At 49.4% G+C, this 25,000-nt stretch overlaps 2 protein-coding genes across 2 annotated transcripts in view; both read left to right on the plus strand.

Moving 5' to 3' along the window:
* cica (capicua transcriptional repressor a) overlaps positions 1 to 4,501 on the plus strand; it is a gene marked incomplete at both ends in the record, with an annotated part of 21,896 nt that extends 17,395 nt beyond the window's left edge. The window contains 6 exons of the mRNA XM_080531954.1: positions 119 to 681; positions 1,522 to 1,667; positions 1,879 to 2,012; positions 2,658 to 2,989; positions 3,565 to 3,681; positions 4,167 to 4,501. Coding sequence (XP_080388080.1) covers positions 119 to 681; positions 1,522 to 1,667; positions 1,879 to 2,012; positions 2,658 to 2,989; positions 3,565 to 3,681; positions 4,167 to 4,501 — 1,627 coding nt within the window. The remainder of the gene's footprint in view (positions 1 to 118; positions 682 to 1,521; positions 1,668 to 1,878; positions 2,013 to 2,657; positions 2,990 to 3,564; positions 3,682 to 4,166) is intronic.
* A 4,355-nt stretch (positions 4,502 to 8,856) lies between these two features.
* LOC308158780 (glycogen synthase kinase-3 beta-like) overlaps positions 8,857 to 25,000 on the plus strand; it is a 22,372-nt gene continuing 6,228 nt past the window's right edge. The window contains exons 1-3 of the mRNA XM_080532481.1: positions 8,857 to 9,077; positions 20,929 to 21,116; positions 22,013 to 22,096. Of these exons, the coding sequence (XP_080388607.1) occupies positions 8,891 to 9,077; positions 20,929 to 21,116; positions 22,013 to 22,096 (459 nt within the window). The 5' untranslated portion in view covers positions 8,857 to 8,890. The remainder of the gene's footprint in view (positions 9,078 to 20,928; positions 21,117 to 22,012; positions 22,097 to 25,000) is intronic.

A 25,000-nucleotide genomic window follows, 5' to 3' on the forward strand; every position in this document is an offset into this window, starting at 1 on the left:
AATGTAGTTCATTATAACTGTTCTACAGGTAAATGTAGTTCATTATAACTGTTCTACAGGTAAATCCATAATAAGAATAAATCAACTTCCTGTCTGCTCTCCCCCCCCCTCCCTCCAGGATCACCTACGTCCAGTCCACCCCCCTGCTGCCTCTGGTCTCCACGGCAACCATTCAGGCCACGGCCACGCCCTCGACCGGCCACGCCTACCTGCCGTCGCCCCTGGCGACCCTCGGCTGTCAGACCCTGGTTCAGCCAATCGCCACGGTCCAGCCGCCGCCGCCGCCCCTGCTGGCCGTAGCCCCGCCCCTTAACGGCCCCTCGCAGCCCCCTCCCCCTGGCCCCCCCTCCTCCACCACCGCACAGCTCCTCGCCACCCTGTACCCCTCCGCCACCTTCACCCTGCCCCCCGGGGTCGTCTCCGTGACGACCGTCCCCTGCACCCCCACCACCGGGGTCACCGGCTCCCCGTCTCCGTTGGACTTCCAGGGGCTCCAGGGGTTCCAGGGGTCGCAGGGGTCACCCGCGGCCCAGACCCAGGCCCCCTCAGAGGGGCAGGGAGGCGGAGGCCAGGAGGTCCAGGTGAAGAGGGAGGTCCTGGGGGAGGCGGAGGGCGGAGGACAGGGGAGGCCTGGAGCTCATCACTCCTCCACCACCACCAGCAGCAGCAGCCAGCCAACAGGTAGGGACAGGACAGGACTCTGTCTTCTTGTCTTCTCTCCCTCCTCCTTCCTTTCTGCTTTCTCTCTCTCTCTCTCCCTCTCCTTCTCTCCCTCTCTCTCTCTCTCTCCCTCTCCTTCTCTCTCTCTCTCTCTCTCTCTCCCTCTCCCTCTCTCCCTCTCCCTCTCCCCCTCTCTCTCCCTCTCTGTCTCCCTCTCCCTCTTCCTCTCTCTCTCTCTTCTCCTTCTCAGGAGAGGTAGAGGAGTGAGAGGAGAGAGAGGGATGAGAAAGAGGGGAGGGGTTGTCTCGTGTTTGCCTGGGAAGACGTGCTCATCCCTCCCTTCATCCCTCTCTTCATCCCTCCCTTCATCCCTCTCTTCATCCCTCTCTTCATCCCTCTCTTCATCCCTTCCTTCATCCCTCTCTTCATCCCTCTCTTCATCCCTCTCTTCATCCCTCCCTTCATCCCTCTCTTCATCCCTCTCCTCATCCCTCTCATCCCTCCCTTCATCCCTCTCTTCATCCCTTCCTTCATCCCTCTCTTCATCCCTCTCTTCATCCCTCTCTTCATCCCTCCCTTCATCCCTCTCTTCATCCCTCTCCTCATCCCTCTCATCCCTCCCTTCATCCCTCTCTTCATCCCTCTCTTCATCCCTCTCTTCATCCCTCCCTTCATCCCTCTCTTCATCCCTCTCCTCATCCCTCCCATCCCTCTCTTCATCCCTCTCTTCATCCCTCCCTTCATCCCTCTCTTCATCCCTCTCCTCATCCCTCTCATCCCTCCCTTCATCCCTCTCTTCATCCCTCTCCTCATCCCTCTCATCCCTCCCTTCATCCCTCCCTTCATCCCTCTCTTCCGCAGACGGAGGTGAAGGAGCCAGACGCATCAAGACAGAGAACACCAGCGACGACTACGGCAGAGAGATGAAGGGAGGAGGAGAAGCGGAGGGAGCGAGGGAGAGGAGGATAAAGAAGGAGGGAGGAGAGGAGGAGGAGGCCTCAGGAGAGGTGAGAGACGCCGCGGTGATGATGTCATCAGCCTCCTGACCAATCACACTGTTATGACGACAAACGTACGTTTGTTTACAAGCCATGTGTCACTAACCCTGCAGTCTCTCTCTCTCTTCTCTCTCTCTCTCTTCTCTCTCTCTTCTTTTTCCCTTCTCTCTCTCTCTCTCTCTCTCTCTCTCTCTCTCTCTGTCTGTCTGTCTCTCTCCAGTGTGGACAGAGGGACTCCCTGGACCCCCCCCTGCCGCCCCCACAGAACGACAGAGACAGAGACTCCACCCCCTCGGCCAAGAAGACCAAGCTCCGCCCTCCGCCACTCAAGAAGACCCCCGACTCTGTTGACAAGTGAGTGGGCCAATGGGAGCGCAGTATACTGCAGTAACATCACACACCACAGCGCTGGTCTATATGTGGGGCTGGGAGGGATCTAGGAATACCTGGAATGGCTCGGGGCTACTGGGAATAGGTTAGGGCTACTGGGAATAGCTTGAGGATACTGGGAATAGCTTCATACTACTGGGAATAGCTTGGGAATAGTGGTAATAGTTTGAGGATACTGGGAATAGGTTGGGTATACTGGGAATAGTGGGAATGGCCTAGGGATACTGGGAATAGCTTGATACTATTGGGAATAGCTTGATAATACTGGGAATAGCTTGATAATACTGGGAATAGCTTGGGGATACTGGAGCATCCATGATAAACCGCTCGATCAAAACATTGACAGAACAAACAAGCATCAAGAACACGTTGTTCCTGGAGACGGGATGTTGTTGTTGAAGGCTTGGGGGGGGGGGGGGAGTAGGGTGGGGGTGGGGGGGGAACATTTGTGAATCTGGGAACACTGCTTCCTAACGACGATGTCTCGTCTCTCCCCTCCCCTCCCTCTCTCTCCCCCTTCCCTCTCCCTCTCCCTCTCTCTCTCCCTTCCCTCTCCCTCCCCCCCTCTCTCCCCTCCCTCTCTCCCCTCCCCCCTCCCCCCCCTTACAGGGTGCTCTCGGGGGCGTCGTACTTCGAGGAGCGCTTCGCCGAGCTGCCAGAGTTCCGGCCGGAGGAGGTCCTCCCCTCCCCCACGCTGGCCAGCCTGGCCACCTCCCCCCGCGCCATCCTGGGCTCCTACCGCAGGAAGAGGCGGAGCTCCACCGACCTGGACTCCTCGGCCGAGGACCCCGGCGGCCCCCCCGGCCTCGCCCCCGGCGGCGGCCCCTGCTCCCCGCGCAGGAAGACCCCGCGGCGCCTCTCCTCCTGCAGCTCGGAGCCCAGCACGCCCAAGAGCGCCGCCAACAAGTGCGAGGGCGACATCTTCACCTTCGACAGGGCGGGTAGGGTTTGACCCTCTGACCTCCTACACACACACACACACACACACACACACACACACACACATCAACACACACAGAGGAGAGGGGGACATCTTCACCTTCGACAGGGCTGGTGAGAGAGAGAGAGTCCCTAACCTCCTACACCCTCCACACACACACACACACACACACACACACACCCTCTACCCCCCCCATCACAACCTTCCCTCACCCCTCCACACACACACACACACACACACACACACCCTCTACCCCCCCCATCACAACCTTCCCTCACCCCTCCACACACACACACACACACACACACACACACACACACCCTCACCCCCCCATATCACAACCTTCTCTACCCCCACATCATTCTGACCTTCTTCTCTCTCTTCTTCTCTCTTCTCTCTCTTGTTCTCTCTCTCTTCTCATTTACACTCTCCTCCTCTTGCTTCCTCGTCATTCCCCTCAATCCCACCCTCCTCCTGTCATCTCTCACTCCTCTCCAATCCCCCCCTCTCTCCTCTCTCTCCTCTACCTCTCCCCTCCTCATCCCTCTCTCCTCTCCTCCCTCTCTCCTCTAGGAGGTGACAGTGAGGAGGTGCTGGGTGAGACGGGTCACTACTCCTCTCTGAGGAGGACTCTGGACCAGCGCCGGGCCCTGGTGATGCAGCTGTTCCAGGAGAACGGCTTCTTCCCCTCAGGTACGCCGCCACCCTCCCTCCCGCTCTCCCATTGGCCCGCACCGCAGTACCGCTCCCTCTCATTGGTCGGTCGACGGCACTGTCTGTTATACGACGGTTTGATCCGACCGAGTGTTACGATTGGCTGAGGAGGGGTACAACCAATTACAGATGAGCAAACTGATGTGGTTGTTCAGTCAGGTGTTTCTGGAGAACGAGGAGGAGGAGGGATATGACGGTGAAATCAGCCGGGCCTTCTTTATACATGTTGAACATGTCCGATACGCTTCTTGTAGTAATCAACACTATTTTGGAAGACAAATTTATACTTAAATGCACGTAATTCCAACAGGTTCACTTTACTTTTTCTTGCTACTGTAGTTATATGATAGTAATACTGTTTTGCAAACGCTTCTACCTCCTCCCTCCCCCCTCCCTCCGCCCCTCCACCCTCCCTCCCCCCCTCCACCCTCCCCCCCCCCCCCCCCCCTCCTCCGCCCCTCCAGCCCAGGCCACGGCAGCCTTCCAGGGTCGTTACTCGGACACCTTCCCCACCAAGGTGTGTCTGCAGCTGAAGATCCGCGAGGTGAGGCAGAAGATCATGCAGACGGCCACACCCGGCTCCTCCGAGCCCGGGGGAGGGGGTGGTGGTGGGGGGGCGTCAGCCACCCCCGGGGGGGACCGAGACCCTGCCCCTGCCTCCTCCTCCTCCTCCTCCTCCTCCTCCGGCCAGGGCTCAGCCAATCAGGCCAGGGACAACGGCTCAGCGGGGGCGGAGCCTGGAGGAGAGAGGGAGAGGGGGCGGAGTCCAGCCGAGGAGCCCGGCCGGGGAGAATCGTAGGAAGAGGAAAGAGGAGGAGGAGGAGGAGGAGGAGGAGGAGGAGGAGGAAAGAGGAAGTGGATTAAAAAGATGATAGGAGGAGGAGTGACACGTGTGATCAGGCGTGGTACCTCGTATCCGTGGTAACGGGACTCCTCCCCCCCCCCCCCCTCTCTCTCTCTCTGTCGTGTCACCACCGACCGCCGCCGTTGTAGAACACTCTCTCTCTCTCTCTCTCTCTCTCTCTCTCCACGTTGGTAGATCTGTAGGTTCCACACAGGACGTCCTGTGGTATACACTTTAGTTTCTCGTACACACACACACACACGCTCACACACACACACACACAGATACACACACACACACACTCAGACTGTTACTTTTGGATGGCTGTCCTCAGCCTTGTCCACCAGGCCCAACACACTGCACTATGTCAGGGGTGCAGACGCAGCAACCAGCCCCCCCCCCCCTGCCAGCCCCCCCCCCCCCCCCCCAAATAGCCAGCCAGGCCCCCCCTAGCAGACAGCCCCCCCATCCCCCCCCAGCAGACACCCCCCCCTCCACTCCACAGCCCCTCTATGCTGCAAACCAGACAGCCCTGACGACACACACACACACACACACCTAGACACACCTAGACACACACACACACGACACACACACACACACCTAGACACACACACACACACACACACACACCTAGACACACACACCCACGACACACACACACACACACACCTAGACACACACACACACCTAGACATACACACCCACGACACACAAACACACACAGACACACCTAGACACCCACACACGACACACACAGACACACCTAGACACACACACACACGCCTAGACACACCTAGACACACACACCCACGACACACACACACACCCACGACACACGCACACAGTCAGTCAACACTCGCCTGACCAAGCCATTGGCCTGCACAGTTTTTAGAGATTGTAGAAAAAGACTCAGACATGGAATAACCGTTCACTTCCTGGAAGGACAGGAAGTAGGGACTCAGCGTGACCAATCCCACGTGGCCAATCGGATATTGCCATTATTATTATTGACAGACTGGGCTCCTATTGGCTGGAGACAACGTTGTACATTGGGGGTGTGTCGTCGTCCCCCCCCCCCCTCCTGTGGAAAGACTGAAGCGTCGAGTCAAATGACATGGCAACAAACTCCACATTGATTGGCTCAGCACAGAGGAAGGAAGGCGGGACGAGACGTTTCATTGGCCGCCGTCGCCCCCCGGACAAACGGACAGCTGCAGACACAGAGAGCGGGAAAAAGCGACAAAATGGCCGCCGCCGTCGGCCCTCAGCGAACCTTCGACACAAAAGCAAAAGTAGATTTGTAACCAACTTCTATAAAGTCACCCAGTGGATAGCTGCTTTCTCTCGTATTGTTGATGTGGAAAAATAACTAGTTTTATGTGGCCTGTTTCTCTCTTGTGGCTCTCGATGGTGTTTCTCCAGCATAAACTTTAAAAAGGGGTTAAAAAAACAACAACAACAACAACAACAACAAAAGAAAACCAACAGCCCAACATGGCCCCTCTTTGAAATGTACCTTCTGGGCCACCGCCCCTCCCTTGACTCACCTGCTTACGTAGAGGAGGGGGCAGGGAGGGAGTTTGTTTTTAAACATTGAAATCAGGTGTTTGCACAATGTGTGGTCTCTCGGCTGCAATTTAAATCAGGAAAGTATTGTTTTTAGAGATTGTTTAATAGATAATAACCGTGTTCGATGTAATCGATCTCCCTCTTCCACTCAGTGACCCTTCCCCTCCCTCCCCCTTCCCTTCCTCCCCTCTCTCTCGCCCTCCCTCCCTCCCCTCCCTCCCTGCCCCCTTCTCTCAAGTGTTGTGAGAAAGTGCCCTTAAAGCACTGGTCCGGGTCTGGTGTTATGTAGCTCAGGATAGGTCTGGCGAAGGTTCGGTTCAGGGAAAGTAGATCCTAGACCAGCCCTAGGGGGGCGTTCTCTGGAGGTGGTCTGCCTCCTCCTCCCTCCTCCCCGGCTCCTTCCCTCCCTCCCTCCCCCCCGGTGGAGGTCTCCCCCCTCCCTCCTCCCTCCCCCCTCTGACACTTTAGTTTTCCCTCAAATGGTGCAATAGTAGGACTTGTGGAATGAGTGGGTGATATATAGATATATATATATATGGGGGGTATGGGGGGATAGTATGGGTCTGTGCCATAGACATTTACAGTACAGTCAGAAGACCCTCGGTAGTAACTATGGTAACAGAAGCATTCTGAGAAAAATTGTTATTGAAGAGAAGCGGGGAAAGCGTAACTAACTAAAGTCAAAGAAATTAATATAGCACTTTTTGGCTCTTCGCTTGTTTGTTGAAGAGTGGGGGTTAGTTATGGGTATACCTTTATTTCTCTGTATACAGTTGGATGTATGAAAAATATATATTTCCATATGTGCATATAGATGTGTGTGTGTTTGCGCAAATACATGTGTGGACTCGCGGCAAACCTCTTTGATTTCACTCACATTACCTACCGTACAATAAGACATTATCACTATTTTTTCTTCGAAAATATATCTAGAGGCAGTATTTTTATAGTCACCAGGACTATGATGAGCTATCTTGATTGAGGATCAAAAAACGTGAGCAATTTCTCAAAGATTTATTGACTCTTGCTTGGGGGCGAGGTCTGACATGTTTCCATTGACATGCACGTGCGCACGCATACACACGCACACGCGCACACACACACACACACACACACACACACACACACACTCACACACACACACACACACACACACACACACATACATACATCCACACACACACCCATGTATGCGTGTCCACTGTATGATTGTGCTTAAATAAAACTGTCCTTACTTTGGAGAAGGAATTTTAGAACGAGAGAGATGAGTGTGATATCTCATAAACAGGCATGTTGACCATGTGCAATATTTCTAAACAAAAAAAACAACAACTAAATATTGAAAATATTAAAGACCTAACACAAAGTATTCCCCCTTTGTCCTTTGTTTTGTTTGTGTGTGTTCTGGACGAGTGTGTGTGAGCGTGCGCTGCTGCCCGCCGGCGCGTGGGGAGCGGCTGAGCGCGTTCTGACTGAGTGGGTCTGAAAGTGCGAGCTGCTGCTTCCAACGGCCGTTAACGGAGATAACGACTTCAACCGACCCAGCAACCTTTGAAGACTGGAGACGCCTGCTGGTCATGAGATCACTGCCCCCATGATCCGTTCACGTGATAGCTTCTTTTTGTTCCTCAGCCGTGATTTTCCATAACACCCAACCAACTAAACTCCCATCACAAAGGCAGGCAGACAGACAGACAGACAGCTCCAGCTGTTGCTCACAGACACCGTGTGTGAGAAAAAGGAAAAACTCTGGGCCCTGTAGTGGCTTAAGAGTTAGTTATCCCAGAGTTTTTCCAGGTCATGTCAGACCATGTCAGACTCTCTGTCTCTATTAACACCTTTCCCTCAAAGCCTCTGACCTCTACTGCCCCACAGCTGCCTATTTCCTTCCTTAATAAAGTGGAGGCAGATGGGATATTAATCTATCTGGCTCACCGATTTTAACACTCCCAGTTGTTCAAAACGTTTAATCTAGATCAGAATGATGATCCCGATTATTTTTCTCTGATCCAGGATCAGATCGAGCTGGCTGATTTCCCCCTATACAACTAAAACTAAATACAATCAGCCAAATGGATCTGATCTTGGGTCTGAGAAAATAATTGGGATCATTCTGTCCAAAGACTTCAAGTCTTGTACTGTTTTTTTGTTTTTAAGAATAGTCACACAACTAATGAGTGAATGAGCTGACCACAGGAACTACCGTTTGACATAATAACGCTTTGACATAGTTTTCTTCATTAATAATTAATAATTAATACAATTATGGACAACAATAGTAAATACAAACAATAACAGTCTCATCAGAACAACCATTCTCATCAGTTAGATATTTGAACATAAACAACATAAACTGAGTTGATTTCTGAAACTGTCCTCAAATTATTAATTATATATTTTTTCTTTTGAAGTTTCCGTCTGGATGTATGTCTGTATGTATGTCTCTGCCCTTTGTGTAGAAAACCTCGCTGGGGCGCCATCTCTGGCTTAACACAGAAACTACAACTCTAACCGTGTAGTTGTTTTGGTCCGTCAAGACACTGAGCGGCAGCCACCCCGAACTACATCTCCCATGAGGCAGTGCGATCTGTCAGCTCTGTGGCTCCCAGTCTACTGTACAAGCTCAGACGGGCAGCGGTTGAAACGGTGTCAATTCTGCCGTGTCTCTCAACGGTTACCGCCGTCCAAAAAGAGGCACGATTCTGAAACCCGTTTGGCTGGATAACATTGCCTCCCTGGCCCCCCGTCCCGCTCCACCCAGGCTACAGAGATATGAACGGCAGCGGGCGGCCCAGGACCAGCTCGTTTGCTGAGCCACAAGGTGCTGCGGGAGCCGCCGGATCAGGAGCCGCATCTGGAGCCGCTGCCGTGGGGAGCAGCACAGGAAAGACCGGGGTCGCGCCTCAGGCCTCCGGGGGAAGCAGCTCGTCTGGATGCTGCTCGAATCTAAAGCTGGCTAGTAAGGAGGGCTCAATTATTTTTGGTATTATTTTATTGTTGTTCATATGGACATCACGGATCTTATAAGACACACCTTGTATTAACTCAGACACACAGGACAGTTTAGTTAGTGAGTCGATGTGGTTTGTTCACCAGCCGAAGCCAGTTGAGTTAGTTGACACTGTCTCGCTGGTTTAGCTTGTCAAAGATTCGGGTCTGTCTGCGTTCGTAAATGTGCTCTTAGAGCGCCGGGGCGCACACTGGGTTCTACGTCATAGAGCGGCCGAGTAATTTGATTGGACGAGAGGCGTTCCATGAGTGCTAATCCGATTTCCATAGCGAATTTACGAACGCAGCCTATTCTTAGCGTCCGTTAAAGCTAGGTCCAACGACGTCGTGCTTGTTAGCCACGGTGACAGATAACGTGTTGTTTGTCTCAAATGGGTGAAACTAATCGTCTGTTGGATTAAAGGTGTAGCCTAGAGTCAAGCCAGCTGACAAAACAAGCTAACTAATGCTAATGCCATACACTAAGGGATGCGTTCGTAAATTCGCTCTGAGAGCGCCGGAGCGCACACTGGGTTCAACGTCAGAAAGGGACCGTGTAATTTGATTGGACAAGAGGCATTCCATGAGTGCTGATCGGATTTACAGAGCGTATTTACGAACGCCGTAGCTGGCTAATGACCTCACGTTACTGTACAGGGACCTGTCTGGCTTCACTGTGGTCAGCTGTGTCTAGGCTTGCGTCATGACTTAGTTATGAATCCATAATAACGAAATGAACTGCAATCAACCCTGCTACTATGAACGCGACAGTCTCCCTGTCCAATGTCAGTAGAGCCCTAGGCTGGCGTTCGTAAATTCGCTCCGAGAGCGCCGGAGTGCACACTGGGTTCAACGTCATAAAGGGGACCAAGTCATTTGATTGGACGAGAGGCATTCCCAAGAGTGCTGATCAGATTTTCCAGAGAGAATTGACGAACGCAATGCACACCCATAGCTAGCGAGCTAAGCTGATTGGTCTGGGTTCACTGAGTGTGTGCACTGTGTGTGTGCCTCCTGTCAAAATGTCCAAAAAATCAGGTCAATAGTGGATACTTAACTCCTCTATCTAGTCTGGTGTGTCCTTGACGAGATACCAGCCCAGAAGCATCAGACTGTGCAGTTATATATTGACTCACTGACTGACAGACAAGCTGCGTTCGTAAATACGCTCTGGAAATCTAATCAGCACTCATGGTACGCCTCTTGCCCAATCAAATTACTTACAGTCCCATTATGACGTTGAACCCAGGTGGCTCTCAGAGTGAATTTACGAACGCAGCCCATAAGAGTAAGTGCAGTGCAACAATGATGTAACAGGCTGTACATTTTTTATCATCCAACGTTTATGATCTTGATGATTAGAGGACCTGGATGCACGACGCTTCTTTCCTTTTGCAGAACGGACAGTGTTGATATTTCACAGGGCGTTTTGTCAAACCAGGGTTCGACGTTAACGGTTGCTCGATTGCCCGGGGCAAGTAAAAGCCGGGTTTGTTTTGCGCAACAGTGATGACGCTGCTGGATCCTGGATCTGTGTGTCGGTGTTGCAGGAAGAACAACGGACGGCGCAGGCGCCAGACCAGACTAGATGATCGTGGAGTGAAGATATTATCAAAGCGTACGCGCTGATCGACAGACAGGTGGACAGGTCTAAGACAGTAATAATATCTTCACTCCACGATCATCTAGTCTGGTCTGGCCCCTGCGCCGTCTATTGTTCTTCCTGCAACACCGATACACAGACTGTCAACCGTTAATGTCGAACCCTACAAACACATTCCTCTAGTATTTACACACTTAATGTAAGTGAGCCTCGTCTTAATCTCCTAGGGAATTGGCTACAGGCGTCCATGTGTTGGTCTGGTCATGCAGAACAGGTTACTGATGACTATGATGAGGGGAGAGAGGAGAGGGGAGAGGGGAGAGGGAGAGAGGAGAGGGGAGAGGGGAGAGGGGAGAGGGAGTGCATTCTTGTTGTCGGTCAGTGTAGATGAAAGGGAAACGGGCAGGATGGGGCTGTCCGTCGGGGGAGGCTGGCGGAGGTAGACATCTGAGGCCAGGCTCATTGTTAATGCATGAGGACGCTGTGAGGAATGGTGTCAAACAGGTGGCCCTGCGTTACCATGGGCCCGGCCTCCGATGTCTACCTCCACCAGCCTCCCCTGCTGCTCATGTTATACAGTATATCTCAAAAGTGAGTACACCCTTTAGATTTTTGCAAATATTCTGTTATATCCTTTCAGGGGATAACATTATCCTACTGAAACTTTGATATAACTTAAAGTAGTCATTATGCTGCTTGAATAACAGTATAGATTTATTGTCCTTTGAAAATTACTCAGTACACAGCTGTTAATGTCTAAACAGCTGGCAACAAAAGTGAGTACACCCCATAGTGAACATGTCCTAATTGTGCGCAATGATGTTGTTTTCCCGCCCTGGTGTCATGTGACTCGTTAGTGTTACAAGGATTCAGGTGTAAATGATAAGCAGGGCTGTTAAATTTGGTGTTTTGGGCACAATTCTCTCTGAATGCTGGACAACATGGCACCTCATGGCAAGGAACTCTCTGAGCGGCTGAAAAAAAGGATTATTGCGCTTCACAAAGATGGCCTTGGCTATAAGAAGATTGCCAACACCCTGAAAATGAGTTTCAGCACAGTGGCTAAGATCATACAGCGGTTTTCCAGGACAGGTTCCACTCGGAACAGGCCTCGCCAGGGTCGACCAAAGAAGTTGAGTCCACGTGCTCAGCGTCATATCCAGAGGTTGGTTTCCAAAAATAGACGTGCGAGTGCTTCCAGCATTGCTGCAGAGGTTGCAGAAGTGGGATGTCAGCCTGTCAGTGCCCAGACCATACGCTGCACACTGCATCAAATCGGTTTGTATGGCCGTCGCCCCAGACAGAAGCCTCTTCTGAAACCGATGCATAAGAAAGCCTGCAAACAGTTTGCTGAAGACAATGAATCCAAGAACATGAGTTACTGGAACCATGTCCTGTGGTCTGATGAGACCAAAATAAACCTGTTTGGGTCAGATGGTGTCCGGCGTGTGTGGCGGCACCCTGGTGAGGAGTACCAAGACAAATGTGTTTTGCCTACAGTCAAGCATGGTGGTGGCAGCATCATGGTCTGGGGCTGCATGAGTGCTGCCGGCACTGGGGAGCTGCATTTCATTGAGGGACACATGAATTCCAATATATACTGTGACATCCTGCAGCAGAGCATGATCCCCTCTCTTCGGAAACTGGGCCGTAGGGCAGTTTTCCAACATGATAATGACCCTAAACACACCTCCAAGATGACAACGGCCTTGCTGAAGAAGCTGAAGGTTAAGGTGATGGACTGGCCAAGTATGTCTCCAGACCTAAACCCAATTGAGCACATGTGGGGCATCCTCAAGAGGAAGGTGGAGGAGTGCAAAAATCTAAAGGGTGTACTCACTTTTGAGATATACTGTAGGTTGAGCCTGCAGAACCTGGGAGTCACGTTCTGCCTGTTAGGAGAGTGTGTGAGTGTGTGTGTGTGTGTGTGTGTGTGTGTGTGTGTGTGTGTGTGTGCGTGCGTGGGTGTCTGTCTGTGTGTCTGTGTCTGTGTCTGTGTGTGTGTGGTGGGTGTCTGTGTCTGTCTCTGTGCGTGTGTCTGTGTCTGTGTCTGTCTCTGTGCGTGTGTCTGTGTCTGTGTCTGTGTGTGTGTAGAAGGTTAGACCAGGTTGTCCAGTCTCTTAGTGGAGGAACACCTTACACCTGACAGCTGCATGATGCAGGAGCTTGGACTTCTGGGGTCAGGCGTGTGTGTGTGTGTGTGTGTGTGTGTGTGTGTGTGTGTGTGTGTGTGTGTGTGTGTGTGTGATGTGAGCTGATTAGGGCGGGTCATTCTCAGTGCACCACAGTACAGGTCTCTCTGTTCTCCAGTTCACCCCTGCTTAGCCACCTGGCCCTGTCCAGGCCGTGACACACACACACACACACACACACACACACACACACACACACACAGACACACACACACACACACACACACACAGACACACACACACACACTCACACACTCACCCTGTTAGTGTTTGAAGTGGCTACAAGTGTAACAGATACAGGACTTGACAGGAGCCTATTGGATGACCACAAGTCCTTTGTTGGGCCAAAGCACCTGCCAGGTACACATCGTTAGCCTCATAGCATAATTGCCTAAGTCATATTTTGGCCAAATTGAGATATCTGCTGAACTCTTAAGCCCAATGCACACGGCGTGCGATTTTGTCGCACCGTGAATTCGATTCCATTGTTTTGAATGAGACAATGCACACGGCGTGCGATGCGATTTTGTCGCACGACAACATTCGATTCTCCATTCACACCCACACACTTCGGTGGTGTGAATTGAGAATCGAATGTTGTCGTTAGTGATAGATAGATAGACTTTATTTGTCATTGTTACAGTACAGGTACCAAACAACGAAATTTAGGAGGGGAGGCTCCCCTGGTGTTTAAGAAAGGAAAAAGAAACACATTTTGGAAAAAGCATAGATGCATAAAATCACAAGAAGATAAAGAGCTGGTTTACATCAATAGAGGCTATGTACACAATCCACTGTACTATACTGCACAGATAGTCAACTAGGGTTGTCATATTGCACAAGAAAGTATTTTTTCACATTTTTTAAAGTGTCACAGTTTGCAGGCTTGAAAATGTACATGTTTGTGCCTCAGCACTAGCTGCCATTACAATCCGTCCGGACTTGTCCTGGGCCCAGAACTTAGGCCTTTTCTGTGTTCAGGGCCTTGACGGCCCTGTGGTAGAAGCAGTTCTTCAGTCTGTTTGTCTTAGCGGCCGGGGTCCTGTACCTCCTGTTCGAGGGCAGCTTGACAAAGTGTTCGTGCCCAGGGTGGGTCGGGTCCTTGGAGATCTTGGAGGCCCTCCTGAGACAGCGTGTTTCGTACAGCTTCTCCAGAGAGGGGAGGGTGGCGCCGGTGATCCCCTGTGCTGTTCTCACGACTCTCTGTAGATCGTTTCTCTCCGCTGCCGTGCAGCTGTGGTACCAGTTGGAGATGCCGAAGGTGAGGATGCTCTCCACTGCGCCGTGGTAGAAGGCCACCAGCATCTCCTGCTTGCTGTGTTGTTTCTTGAGGCATCTCAGGGTGTATAGCCGCTGTTGTGCCCTCTTGATGGTGCCTTTAGTGTTGTCCTTCCAGGCCAGGTCATCCCGTATGATGTGTCCCAGGAAACGGAGGTTTGAGACCATCTCTACGCTCTCTCCGTCGATGAGCAGGGGCAGGATCTCGGACTTTTTCCTCCTGTAGTCTACGATGAGTTCCTGGGTCTTTGACTTGTTTAGCAGCAGGTTGTTTACCTTGCACAGCTTGCTCAATTGCTCTACCTCATCCCTGTACGCCGCCTCGTCCCCCCCCGAGATACATCCCACCACGGTGGTGTCGTCTGCAAACTTTACGATGTAGTTGCTGGGGTGGATGGGGGTGAAGTCGTGGGTGTAGAGGTTGTAGAGGATGGGGCTTAGCACGCAGCCCTGGGGTGACCCAGTGCTGAGGCTGAGGGCTGTGGAGGTGTGGGGGCCCACCCGCACCCTCTGGGGGCGGTTGGTCAGGAAGTCCTTGATCCACGCACATATAGAGTGTGATAGACCCAGGTCTAGTAGTTTGGTCACTAGCCTGTCTGGAAGGATGGTGTTAAAGGCGGAGCTGAAGTCCACGAAGAGCAGTCTCGCGTAGCTGTTTCCCCTCTCCAGGTGGGATAGAGTGGCGTGGAGAGTCGTCGCTATGGCGTCCTCTGTGGACCTGTGGGCTCTGTAGGCGAACTGGTATGGATCCAGGTTGGGCGGGAGGCGTGTGAGTATGTGGGCCCGGACTAGTTTCTCGAAGCACTTCATGATGATTGGTGTGAGTGCCACCGGGCGGTAGTCGTTTAGGCAGCTCACCGTGCTTTTCTTCGGGACTGGGATGATAGTTGAGGTTTTCAGGCAGGGTGGGACGGTGGCCTGGGACAGGGACTGGTTAAAGATGTTGGTGAAAACCCCGGCCAGCTGGTCGGCGCAGTCTCTCAGCACCCGTCCCAGGACGCCATCCGGCCCCGAGGCTTTCCTGGGGTCCACCGCCTTCAGTACGCGTCTCACCTCGTGCTCTGTGAGGGTGAGGCTGCTGAGAGCTGGAGAGAGTGGTGTCTGTGTTGTGGTTACCTCCGTTCGCCCCTCGTCGAACCGGGCGTAGAAGGTGTTCAGCTTTCCCGCCAGCAGGGGGTCGTCCTCTGCGGCTGTGAGCCTGTTTGCTCTGAAGTTTGTCATCTGCTGAACCCCCTGCCACATCCGCCTGGAGTCGTTGCTCAGGAGGCATTCCTCAATCTTCTCTCTGTGCTCTGCCTTGGCCGCTTTGATGCCGCGCTTTAGGTTGGCTGTCCCAAACGACTATTTTTCTAACGATTAATCTAGCGATTATTTTATCGATTATTCGGTTAGTCTAACGACTAATTTATCGATAAGTCTAACGATAATTTTTGTACTGTAAAAACAAAAACAAACAAAAAACGTATTTGTCTCCACCTCACTGCTATGTTTAGCCAACTTGAATGCCAACATGGCCATTTAGAAGTCTGTCCATCACCACAACACATAGCTAGCTAACGTTACTCTCGCTGCTATGTTATGATTAGCTAAATTGATGCTAACGTAGCATGCGAGCTACGAGCTAGATAACGTACAGTAGGTGCTCGCACCACAATGACAATAGGCTACCGTAGCTAGCCAGCTACATAGCTAACGTTACTAACACCAGAAGACAAGACATACGAACTGTGGTGAGCTACATTGCTTGTGAGCTACATTGCTTGTGTAACATTAGCTAGTAGCTATCCATTTTTCACTCATACACTTAATTGTCTCGCCTGGTAAAATAAAGGTTTAAAAAAAAAAAAAAAAATCGCCATTTTGTTTATTTACGACTAACCGACGCATATTACGCTAACCGACGTATTGACGTAGTCGATGACGTCGACGACGTCGAATAATCGTAACAGCCCTAGTTGTCGTGCGACAAAATCGCACGCCGTGTGCATTGTCCTTAACTCTCCTAACACTGCTGATTCACTGTGCATTATTGCCTCTATGACATCATCAGAATGCTTGTTACATTCCAAAACCACTATCTGCCCAAGTCATCTCTTAGACATTTTTGACACTACATACAGAAGAGATCACAAGTGAAGCATGACTTCACAATTCTGCTATGAGGCTAACGATATGACATGTTGGTCATGTACCGGGTCATGCATTAGAGCTGTATCTGTGTCATCCAGCTAATCCTACAAATACACAAGCAGAAGAGTTGGAGAAGTTTACTACTTTCATGAGCTGCTGCTGCTGCTGCTGCTGCTGTTGTTGTTGTTGTAATAGTTTGGCCCTTGCGACCTGTTTGTGAGAGATGAGAGAGATGTTCTCATGTAACAGGAATAAGAACAAACTCCCTCACTCTTGTTTGTGTTCCTCACTGGATGATGTCAGCTTGTTTTTAATAAACCCAGTGTTGGTTCAAGAGGTCTCCGGTGCTAACTATGGGCATGTGTGTCTCGCCCACCCCCGCGTCTTGCCCTCCCGATCCAAAGTTCGTAGTAAGACATTAATTAGAATAATAATCATATAATAAGACAATAATAATATTTATTTTTTCTTTCTGAATTGTTGATATTCCGGGGGCGTGTTTGAAGGTTAGTTGTATTTATATTGTTATCGATTTAGCATCCCCCCTGCCCCTGCCCCACACACTCAATTCACTGAGGAACATCCTCACATCGCTTCCACGCTTTCACTAACGCTTTTAACAACGATGTTGTTGGCGAACATCAAAGATAGATGCTCTATCGTTACTAAATACAGTTTAATTGTCCGTGACACGTTCACATAGTAGCGCCTGTGCAGTTCACAGCGTGGTGCACACAGCCAGTCTTTAAGTTTTTCGGGGAGAACGCTGATATGATTGTTGTCCCTAGTACTAGGGACAGTGTGTGTGTGTGTGTGTGTGTGTGTGTGTGTGTGTGTGTGTCCTGAGACATCTACTACCCCCCTGTACTGTCCCTCCTGAGCAGGCGCGGATCTATGGGTGGGCCTGGGTGGGCCTAGGCCCGCCCAGATTGACAGCTGGCCCACCCAGTCAGATTCATAAAAATACATATTTTTTTATTATAAAATATTTTTAAAGTTTAATTTTCACTAACTAACTGTAATGTGAATAGTTTTGTCTTGGAAATGATTAAAAGTATGTATTAATACTAATAATATTCAACTTCCTCTCTTACGTTTACATTGCTTCCTCTTTTACGTTTACTCTGATTGTTCAGTTGACCTTGACCAGTTGTTCAGTGTGCGCGCTACGATGGCTAAACAGCTAACATTGTCCCGCTTTCTTAAAAAGCCACGTCTGGAAGTCAGTGAAAATAATGAAAGTTTGGACCAGGCCTTGTCTAGAAATCTTATTTATTCACAATAACAGATGATGACGCCACACGCCGACGTGCGGAGAGTCCGAGACAGCGCTGTAATAGTTCGGTGAAGTATATTATTTATGAGACTTTCCAAGATTAAAACGAAGAGGGAAACATTTGTGTGGAACAACATTGTGTATGCCTTCACTGGATATAATAATATAATACAATAGAAGCACACAACTTTACACAACAATATATGTGTATACACCAGTTTACGTAAATCCCCTAATAAGCAACGTTAGGTTTTGTAATAAAATGATGGATCACCACAACTGGTCCGAGCCAGGTACATGTATGATTCAACTTGAGCTTTCGGTTTGCACTGGATTGTCAACACCCACAGTTAAAAGCTTGCAAATGATAATACAGGCATTTCTTATTACAATTTCTATACTTGGTCCTCCATAGTTGATGGTTATTGGTTAATTCATTGACTATTGCGTGCGCTTGAATGCCTTGCGTGTGTGTATTATAATAACTTGTTTGGCTGTCCGTTGCATTCTCTGGGTAGACAGGTACTTTATTTATTTTCCGTTCGTTTCATGGTCTGCATAGTGATCTCCTCCAGTCCCTGCGAATATTTTGCGTGTGTGCGTGCGTGCGTGTGTGTGTGTGTGTTCGTGTGTGTGCATGCGTGTTGGTCGTACCCAAATGTTTCGAGCACCCACGGGCAGAAACATAAATCGGCGCCTATGATCGCGAGCCCGGTTGTGTTCCATCCATCTGGCTGCTCATACATAGGTCTAAAACGTGCGGTGATGAGTTTCACTCAGGCCTACCCAGATTTTTCCAGGCCTACCCATCAGCCACTTTCTGTATCCGCCACTGCTCCTGAGACATCTACTACCCCCCTGTACTGTTTCTCCTGAGACATCTACTACCCCCCTGTACTGTCCCTCCTGAGACATCTACTACCCCCCTGTACTGTCCCTCCTGAGACATCTACTACCCCCACTACCCCCCTGTACTGTTTCTCCTGAGACATCTACTACCCTACTGTCCCTCCTGAGACATCTACTACCCCCCTGTACTGTCCGTCCTGAGACATCTACTACCCCCCTGCACTGTTTCTCCTGAGACGTCTACAACCCCCCTGTACTGTTTCTCCTGAGACATCTACTACCCCCCTGTACTGTCCATCCTGAGACATCTACAACCCCCCCTGTACTGTCCCTCCTGAGACATCTACTACCCCCCTGTACTGTCCCTCCTGAGACATCTACTACCCCCCTGTACTGTTTCTCCTGAGACATCTACTACCCCCCAGCACTGTTTCTCCTGAGACATCTACTACACCCCCCTGTACTGTCCCTCCTGAAAACATCTACTACCCCCCTGTACTGTCCCTCCTGAGACATCTACAACCCCCCCTGTACTGTCCCTCCTGAAAACATCTACTACCCCCCAGCACTGTCCCTCCTGAGATATCTACTACCCCCCTTGTACTGTTTCTCCTGTGTCATTAAAATAAAAAATATAGCACGACGACTGCCAATGGCCCCTGTCCTCCTAAACTACTAAACATTGATTACTTTTCTGACTGGTGGACAGACGATTCACTTACCTAATCAAATGTATCGATTGTAAAGTCGCTTTGGAATAAGGTGTCTCCTAAAAATCCCCCCCCCCCCAAACATAGAGAGAGACAGACAGACAGACAGACAGACAGATAGACAGATAGATAGATAGTTAGTTTATTAGCCACACGACCAAAGCCGGTGGAATGTGTTCTCGGTACAGCATAATAATCTCTGCAGCACACAAATGACAAAAACAAAGAAGTGCACAAGACAACATCAGACAAAAAATAAAATAAATAGACAACAACAAACAATCGTATGCATGTCGGTCATGACAGGGAGGAGGGGGCTAGAGGGAGGCGTTCAGAGTCCTGATGGCTATGGGAAAAAGCTGTTGGTGAACCAGTTTAGTCTTTGTGGACAACGACTTGTAGCGCCTCCGTGAGGGGAGGAGCCTCCGTGAGGGGAGGAGCCTCCGTGAGGGGAGGAGCTGGAAGAGGTGATGAGCAGGATGTGAGGGGGTCAGAGGTCAGAGGTGATCTTCTTTGCCCGTTTTACAGTTCTGTGGTTTGCCTGTGATTTCATGATTACATGTAAACGTACAGGGTTCTCACAGGTCCTTGAAATCCTTGAAAGTTTGTGAATTTGAGAAAAAGAAATCAAGGTCTAAAAGTTTTTGAAAATAGACACGGGTCATTGAAAGTGCTTGAATTCCCCTCTCTCCCTCTCTCTCTTTCTCTCTGTAAAAAAAAATATATATTCAATTTTTTTTTACTTAGCTCGTCAACTAGTTCTGTCGTGCCGTGCCAGTGTTTCCTCCAGGAATTTTAACGTTGGTGGCGGAGAGCCCTATCCGCGCGCGATTTTTTTTCCGCGTGCACGCGCATGAAACGCGCATGCGCGCTCAAAACAACGACCTAATTTCAACCAAAGCTAGAGGTAGGATGGCAAAAAAAAATAAAAGAATATACAGAATATAAACTTGTGATACCGGTTTCCATCCATCAGCTCTGAAGGTTTACGTTACTCACGGATCCAATGTCCTTCCAAACGAGCAGTCTTGGCTCCGTCTCAAACACAACAGGAAAAGTATGTCCAACTTGGCGAAAGTTTCCCAGTGTTTCCAACTTGCGCTAGTTCTTCAATTTGCGACAGTTTTTCAGCAGGGATGGTTGAGTCTGCACGGTTCTCATGCCGGTTCACATTTAGACCAATCAGGAGTAGCCCTTGTGTCACGTCGTCAACTGATTTTGGATCAGCGGTTAGAGAGAGATGGGCGTGGATTTAGGTGCACTTATAGTCAACATCCATTATAGCGCTGATCTAGGATCAGATATACAGTATTTTAATCAGCAAAAATGTTCAGAGGTGGATTATTTAATTTTTTTGTGTGGACTGAATCAATTTGTGGCGGAGGAAATTCATTCGTGGCGGCCCGCCACCAATAAATGCATATAGAGGAAACACTGCGTGCTGTCGTTGGGTCCTTGAATTTGAGGGAATTGAGTCTTGAAAGTCCTTGAAAGGTGCTAGAATTTGATGTTTCAGAAGGTGTGGGAATCCTGCATGTAAACCGTGGTTGATCCACATGTCGAGGTGTCCTTGGGCAAGACACTGAACCCCCAAATTGCTCCCAGTGAGCGGACCGGCGCCTTGCATGGCAGCTTGCCGCCATTGGTGTGTGAATGTGTGTGTGAATGGGTGAATGAGAGGCCGTTGTAAAGCTCTTTGGATAAAGGCGCTGTATAAGTCAGTCCATTTACCATTTACCATGATGACATGTAAAATGTAAACGTGGTTGTCCCCCCCTCCCCAGGGGAAAGCGGCAAGGTGACGACGGTGGTGGCCACGCCCGGGCAGGGCCCCGACCGGCCCCAGGAGGTTTCCTACACGGACGTCAAGGTGATCGGGAACGGGTCGTTCGGCGTGGTGTACCAGGCCCGTCTGGTGGACAGCCAGGAGATGGTGGCCATCAAGAAGGTGCTGCAGGACAAGAGGTTCAAGGTAGGACGGACCTCTTACCTGTCCTGACAGGTCTACAAGGGTTCTACAAGGGTTCTACAAGGGTTCTAGAAGGGTTCTACAAGGGTTCTACAAGGGTTCTAGAAGGCGGCCATCTTACCTTCCTTCTAGTAGGATCGGTTACGACAGCCAATCGCTGTCCTGTCAGGTGACCAGAGGTTTAAGTTACAACAGCCAATCGCTGTCCTGTCAGGTGACCAGAGGTTTAAGTTACAACAGCCAATCGCTGTCCTGTCAGGTGACCAGAGGTGTAACAGGTGTCATCCCTGTGCTGAGCCGCCGTCTAATGATCGCAAGGTTGGCAGATCGGCGGTTCGAGCCCCAGCTGGCCACATGTCGAAGTGTCCTTGGGCAAGACACTGAACCCCAAATTGCTCCCAGTGAGCGGTGCCGGCGCCTTGCATGGCAGTTTGCCGCCATTGGTTTGTGAATGGGTGAATGAGAGGCCGTTGTAAAGCGCTTTGGAATAAGGCACTATATAAGTCAGTCCATTTACCATTTATCTTAATAATAATAATAATAATAATTTAAAAAAAAATATTATTAATAATAATACAAATAAAAGTAATAATAATAATAATAATAATAATGCAAATAAAAGTAATAATAATGTTTTATTATTAATAATGTTTTATTATTAATAATGTCGTACCTACCTTCTAGTAGGGTTGACGCACCTCTGCCTTGTGAAAATAGAGGAATATGTATTATTTATTTTCTTTGTTTCAATTTCTTTGTTTTTGTACATATTTCATTTTTTAATTATGCGTTTGACTTGGCATTGAATATAAACCACACACAAGCTGTGCTGACTGTAAACACTAGTACTTGGGTGTTTACATTGATCTCCCCATGTCCCTTGTCTTCTCTGTGCACAGAATCGAGAGCTACAGATAATGCGTAAGCTGGACCACTGCAACATCGTGAGGCTACGCTACTTCTTCTACTCCAGCGGAGAAAAGGTAGGGGGGGTGTGGCCAGCTCGTAAGGGAGGGGGGGGGGGGGGGGGAGGCCGACGTCAGAGGACAGGCTCGTCATGCACGGGACGGAACGAGGAACGTGTGTTTGACACCATCTCCTGAGTTTAGAATGATAAGGTTCTATCTCCGTTTAGAATGATAAGGTTCTATCTCCGTTTAGAATGATAAGGTTCTATCTCCGTTTAGAATGATACGGTTCTATCTCCATTTAGAATGATAAGGTTCTATCTCCGTTTAGAATGATAAGGTTCTATCTCCGTTTAGAATGATAAGGTTCTATCTCCGTTTAGAATGATAAGGTTCTATCTCCGTTTAGGGCAGTTCAGAGATATTGAGCGTCAAAGTTTTTACATTCCATTATGTTTTGTGAGATGGTACCTTTGTGTTTTATTAATTACTAACTCAAAAATGTCAACATTTTAAAAATAACACCACACAGGCGTTAATAAACACCTAATGGATCAGATTATGGAGATAGAAGCTTATAATTCTAACGTCACGATTTCCTGATTCCATTCCGTCCATCACAATGAGCCCCGTTCTCTGACGTCAGCCTCCACTTCAGCTTATAATATAATATAAGACACTTCCATCAGCTAATGAAACACTGCATATATGTAACACAATGTCCTCCCCCTCATACAGACTAACTGTAACTCAGGTGGTACTGTGGACCCGTGTCCATATCTCTGTCAGTGTTGAGTGAATGTCAGTGTTAGCGTCGCCATGTGGCTCCTACATCACGATATTGAAGATTATACAACAGTTAGTTCCGACCAAGTCATTTGAATGGATTTGATTGGACAAGAGGCATTCCATGAGTGCCGATATACAGTATAACAGCACTGGGACTTTTAACTATATGTATCACTCCGCTGCACAGGTGTTCTACTAAATGACCGTTAATTAGACTACCGTATTTTCCGCACTATAAGGCGCACCGGATTATAAGGCGCACCTTCAATGAATGGCCTATTTTAGAACTGTTTTCATATACAGGGCGCACCGGATTATAAGGCGCACCGGATTATAAAGCGCATAGAATCGAAAATACTGCAGTCAAACGTTTGACTGGGGTTGCGTTACGCCCAAGCTCCACCTACTGCGTTGCGTCACCTCTCCATCGGTGTTGTGTCAACTTCCCGTTGTCCATGCTCCACCTGAGCGTTGTCACCGTCAACGTTCTACCTGTTCCACTGTCAAAAATATATTTTTTTCCACCTCAAGTATCAGCCGTTCGTCATCCATTTTTGCAACAAGCGTCAAGGACCTGCGGTGATTCACAGCTGACTCGCGTGAATAGCAATTCGCAATAGCTGCGACCACGAGATATAGAGTAGTTAGCTACAAGCATTTTCAATCTGGTATTATCTCTATTAGTGGATTAACCGCTGTGGTGATTTAACAGCTGATAAAAATACATCAAGTAGACTACAAACAGAGCAAAACAATAAAACAACACCAGAAAACAACCAATAGGCTATACAATTATAACCAACAACCAATATGTGACAGCTCCTGGTGAAATGTGCAACGTCATTTTTCAGTTTTGTGACTCTGAACGCAGCCACAGCCACGAACGCTGCTAACAAAACACATCGCTACGAAGGTCTAAACTGTATTTGAATAACATGACAACATGCTGGGAGAACATCGACATGCTAAAAACACATAACTACACATAACTAGATGAACACACAGTTCTTGCTTTTGAACACGAGCTAAAACGAAAGTATGTTTACAATGTTTACAACCCTCCCTTACCGGTAGCCTCCGGCAAACGAGAATAATGAATCCAATACACAAGTGTTTAGTGATCGTTAAACTATTGTTTATTATATCGAGTGGGTACTTTAAAACTTCAAGTTGAAAGCACCAACAAGGACCGCCTCGAAATTCATCGATGTAACATCCAGGAATTTTTACAATGGTGGCGGGTAGTGCTGACCGCGCGCGCGCACAGCGCGCGCTCGCGATTTTTTCGCGTGCACGCGCATGAAACGCGCACGCGCGCTCAAAACAACTACGTAATTTCAGCCAAAACTCGAGGATGGCCCAAAAAAATAAAATGTTTTCCTGTACTTCTCCCGTGTGTCTCTTATTGTCTGTGTCTGCATGTTTTTCCAGCATGTAATTCCGTTGTCAATAAAAACAAAAACACTGATCTGACGGTTTTTTTCACAACGTTATTACTTGTCACTTTAAGCCCAGGAGGGAGTTAGCGATTAGCGATGTTTAGCTTAGCTTAGTTTAACAGAAGTATCTTCACTTTTAACATGACTTCCCGTGGTCGTAGAGGGCTGGTCGACGGCTTAAAATGACCCTGTAGACCTTATCCAGCTATAGTCTTGTGTTTCTACCCCGGGCATAGCCGGTGTTATTCACGGACAAACACTCCTGTTAGAGTGGTTCTAGTACACTGGACATAGGTAACACATAGAGAGGCTTCTCCTCTCTCTCTCTCCATCCTACACTACACTACACTACGCATCCTATACTACACTACACTACGCTAGCTCGCGGTGTTCGGGTGACAGCCAGGGCGCGTTCGTAAATACGCTCTGAAAATCTGATCAGCACTCACGGAATGCCTCTTGTCCAATCAAATGACTTGGTCCCTTTATGACGTTGAACCCAGTGTGCGCTCCGGGGCTCTCAGAGCGAATTTACGAACGCAGCCTCAAGTTCAATACTCGCGACACACACGGACTGGTCCAGTTTCAGCGCTTGTGGGTGTGTCTAGCGCTGTGAAGGTCTGAAAAGCGGCCTAAATCTTTTTTTTTTTTGGGGGTTGAGAAATCTGAATGGTGGCGGAGGAAATTCCATCGTGGCGGACCGCCACGATGAAATGCATGTAGAGGAAACACTGATGTTCATGTCCCGTGC

This window comes from Nansenia antarctica, assembly GCF_963989245.1.
Source record: "Nansenia antarctica genome assembly, chromosome: 5".
Taxonomy (NCBI): Eukaryota; Metazoa; Chordata; class Actinopteri; order Argentiniformes; family Microstomatidae; genus Nansenia; species Nansenia antarctica.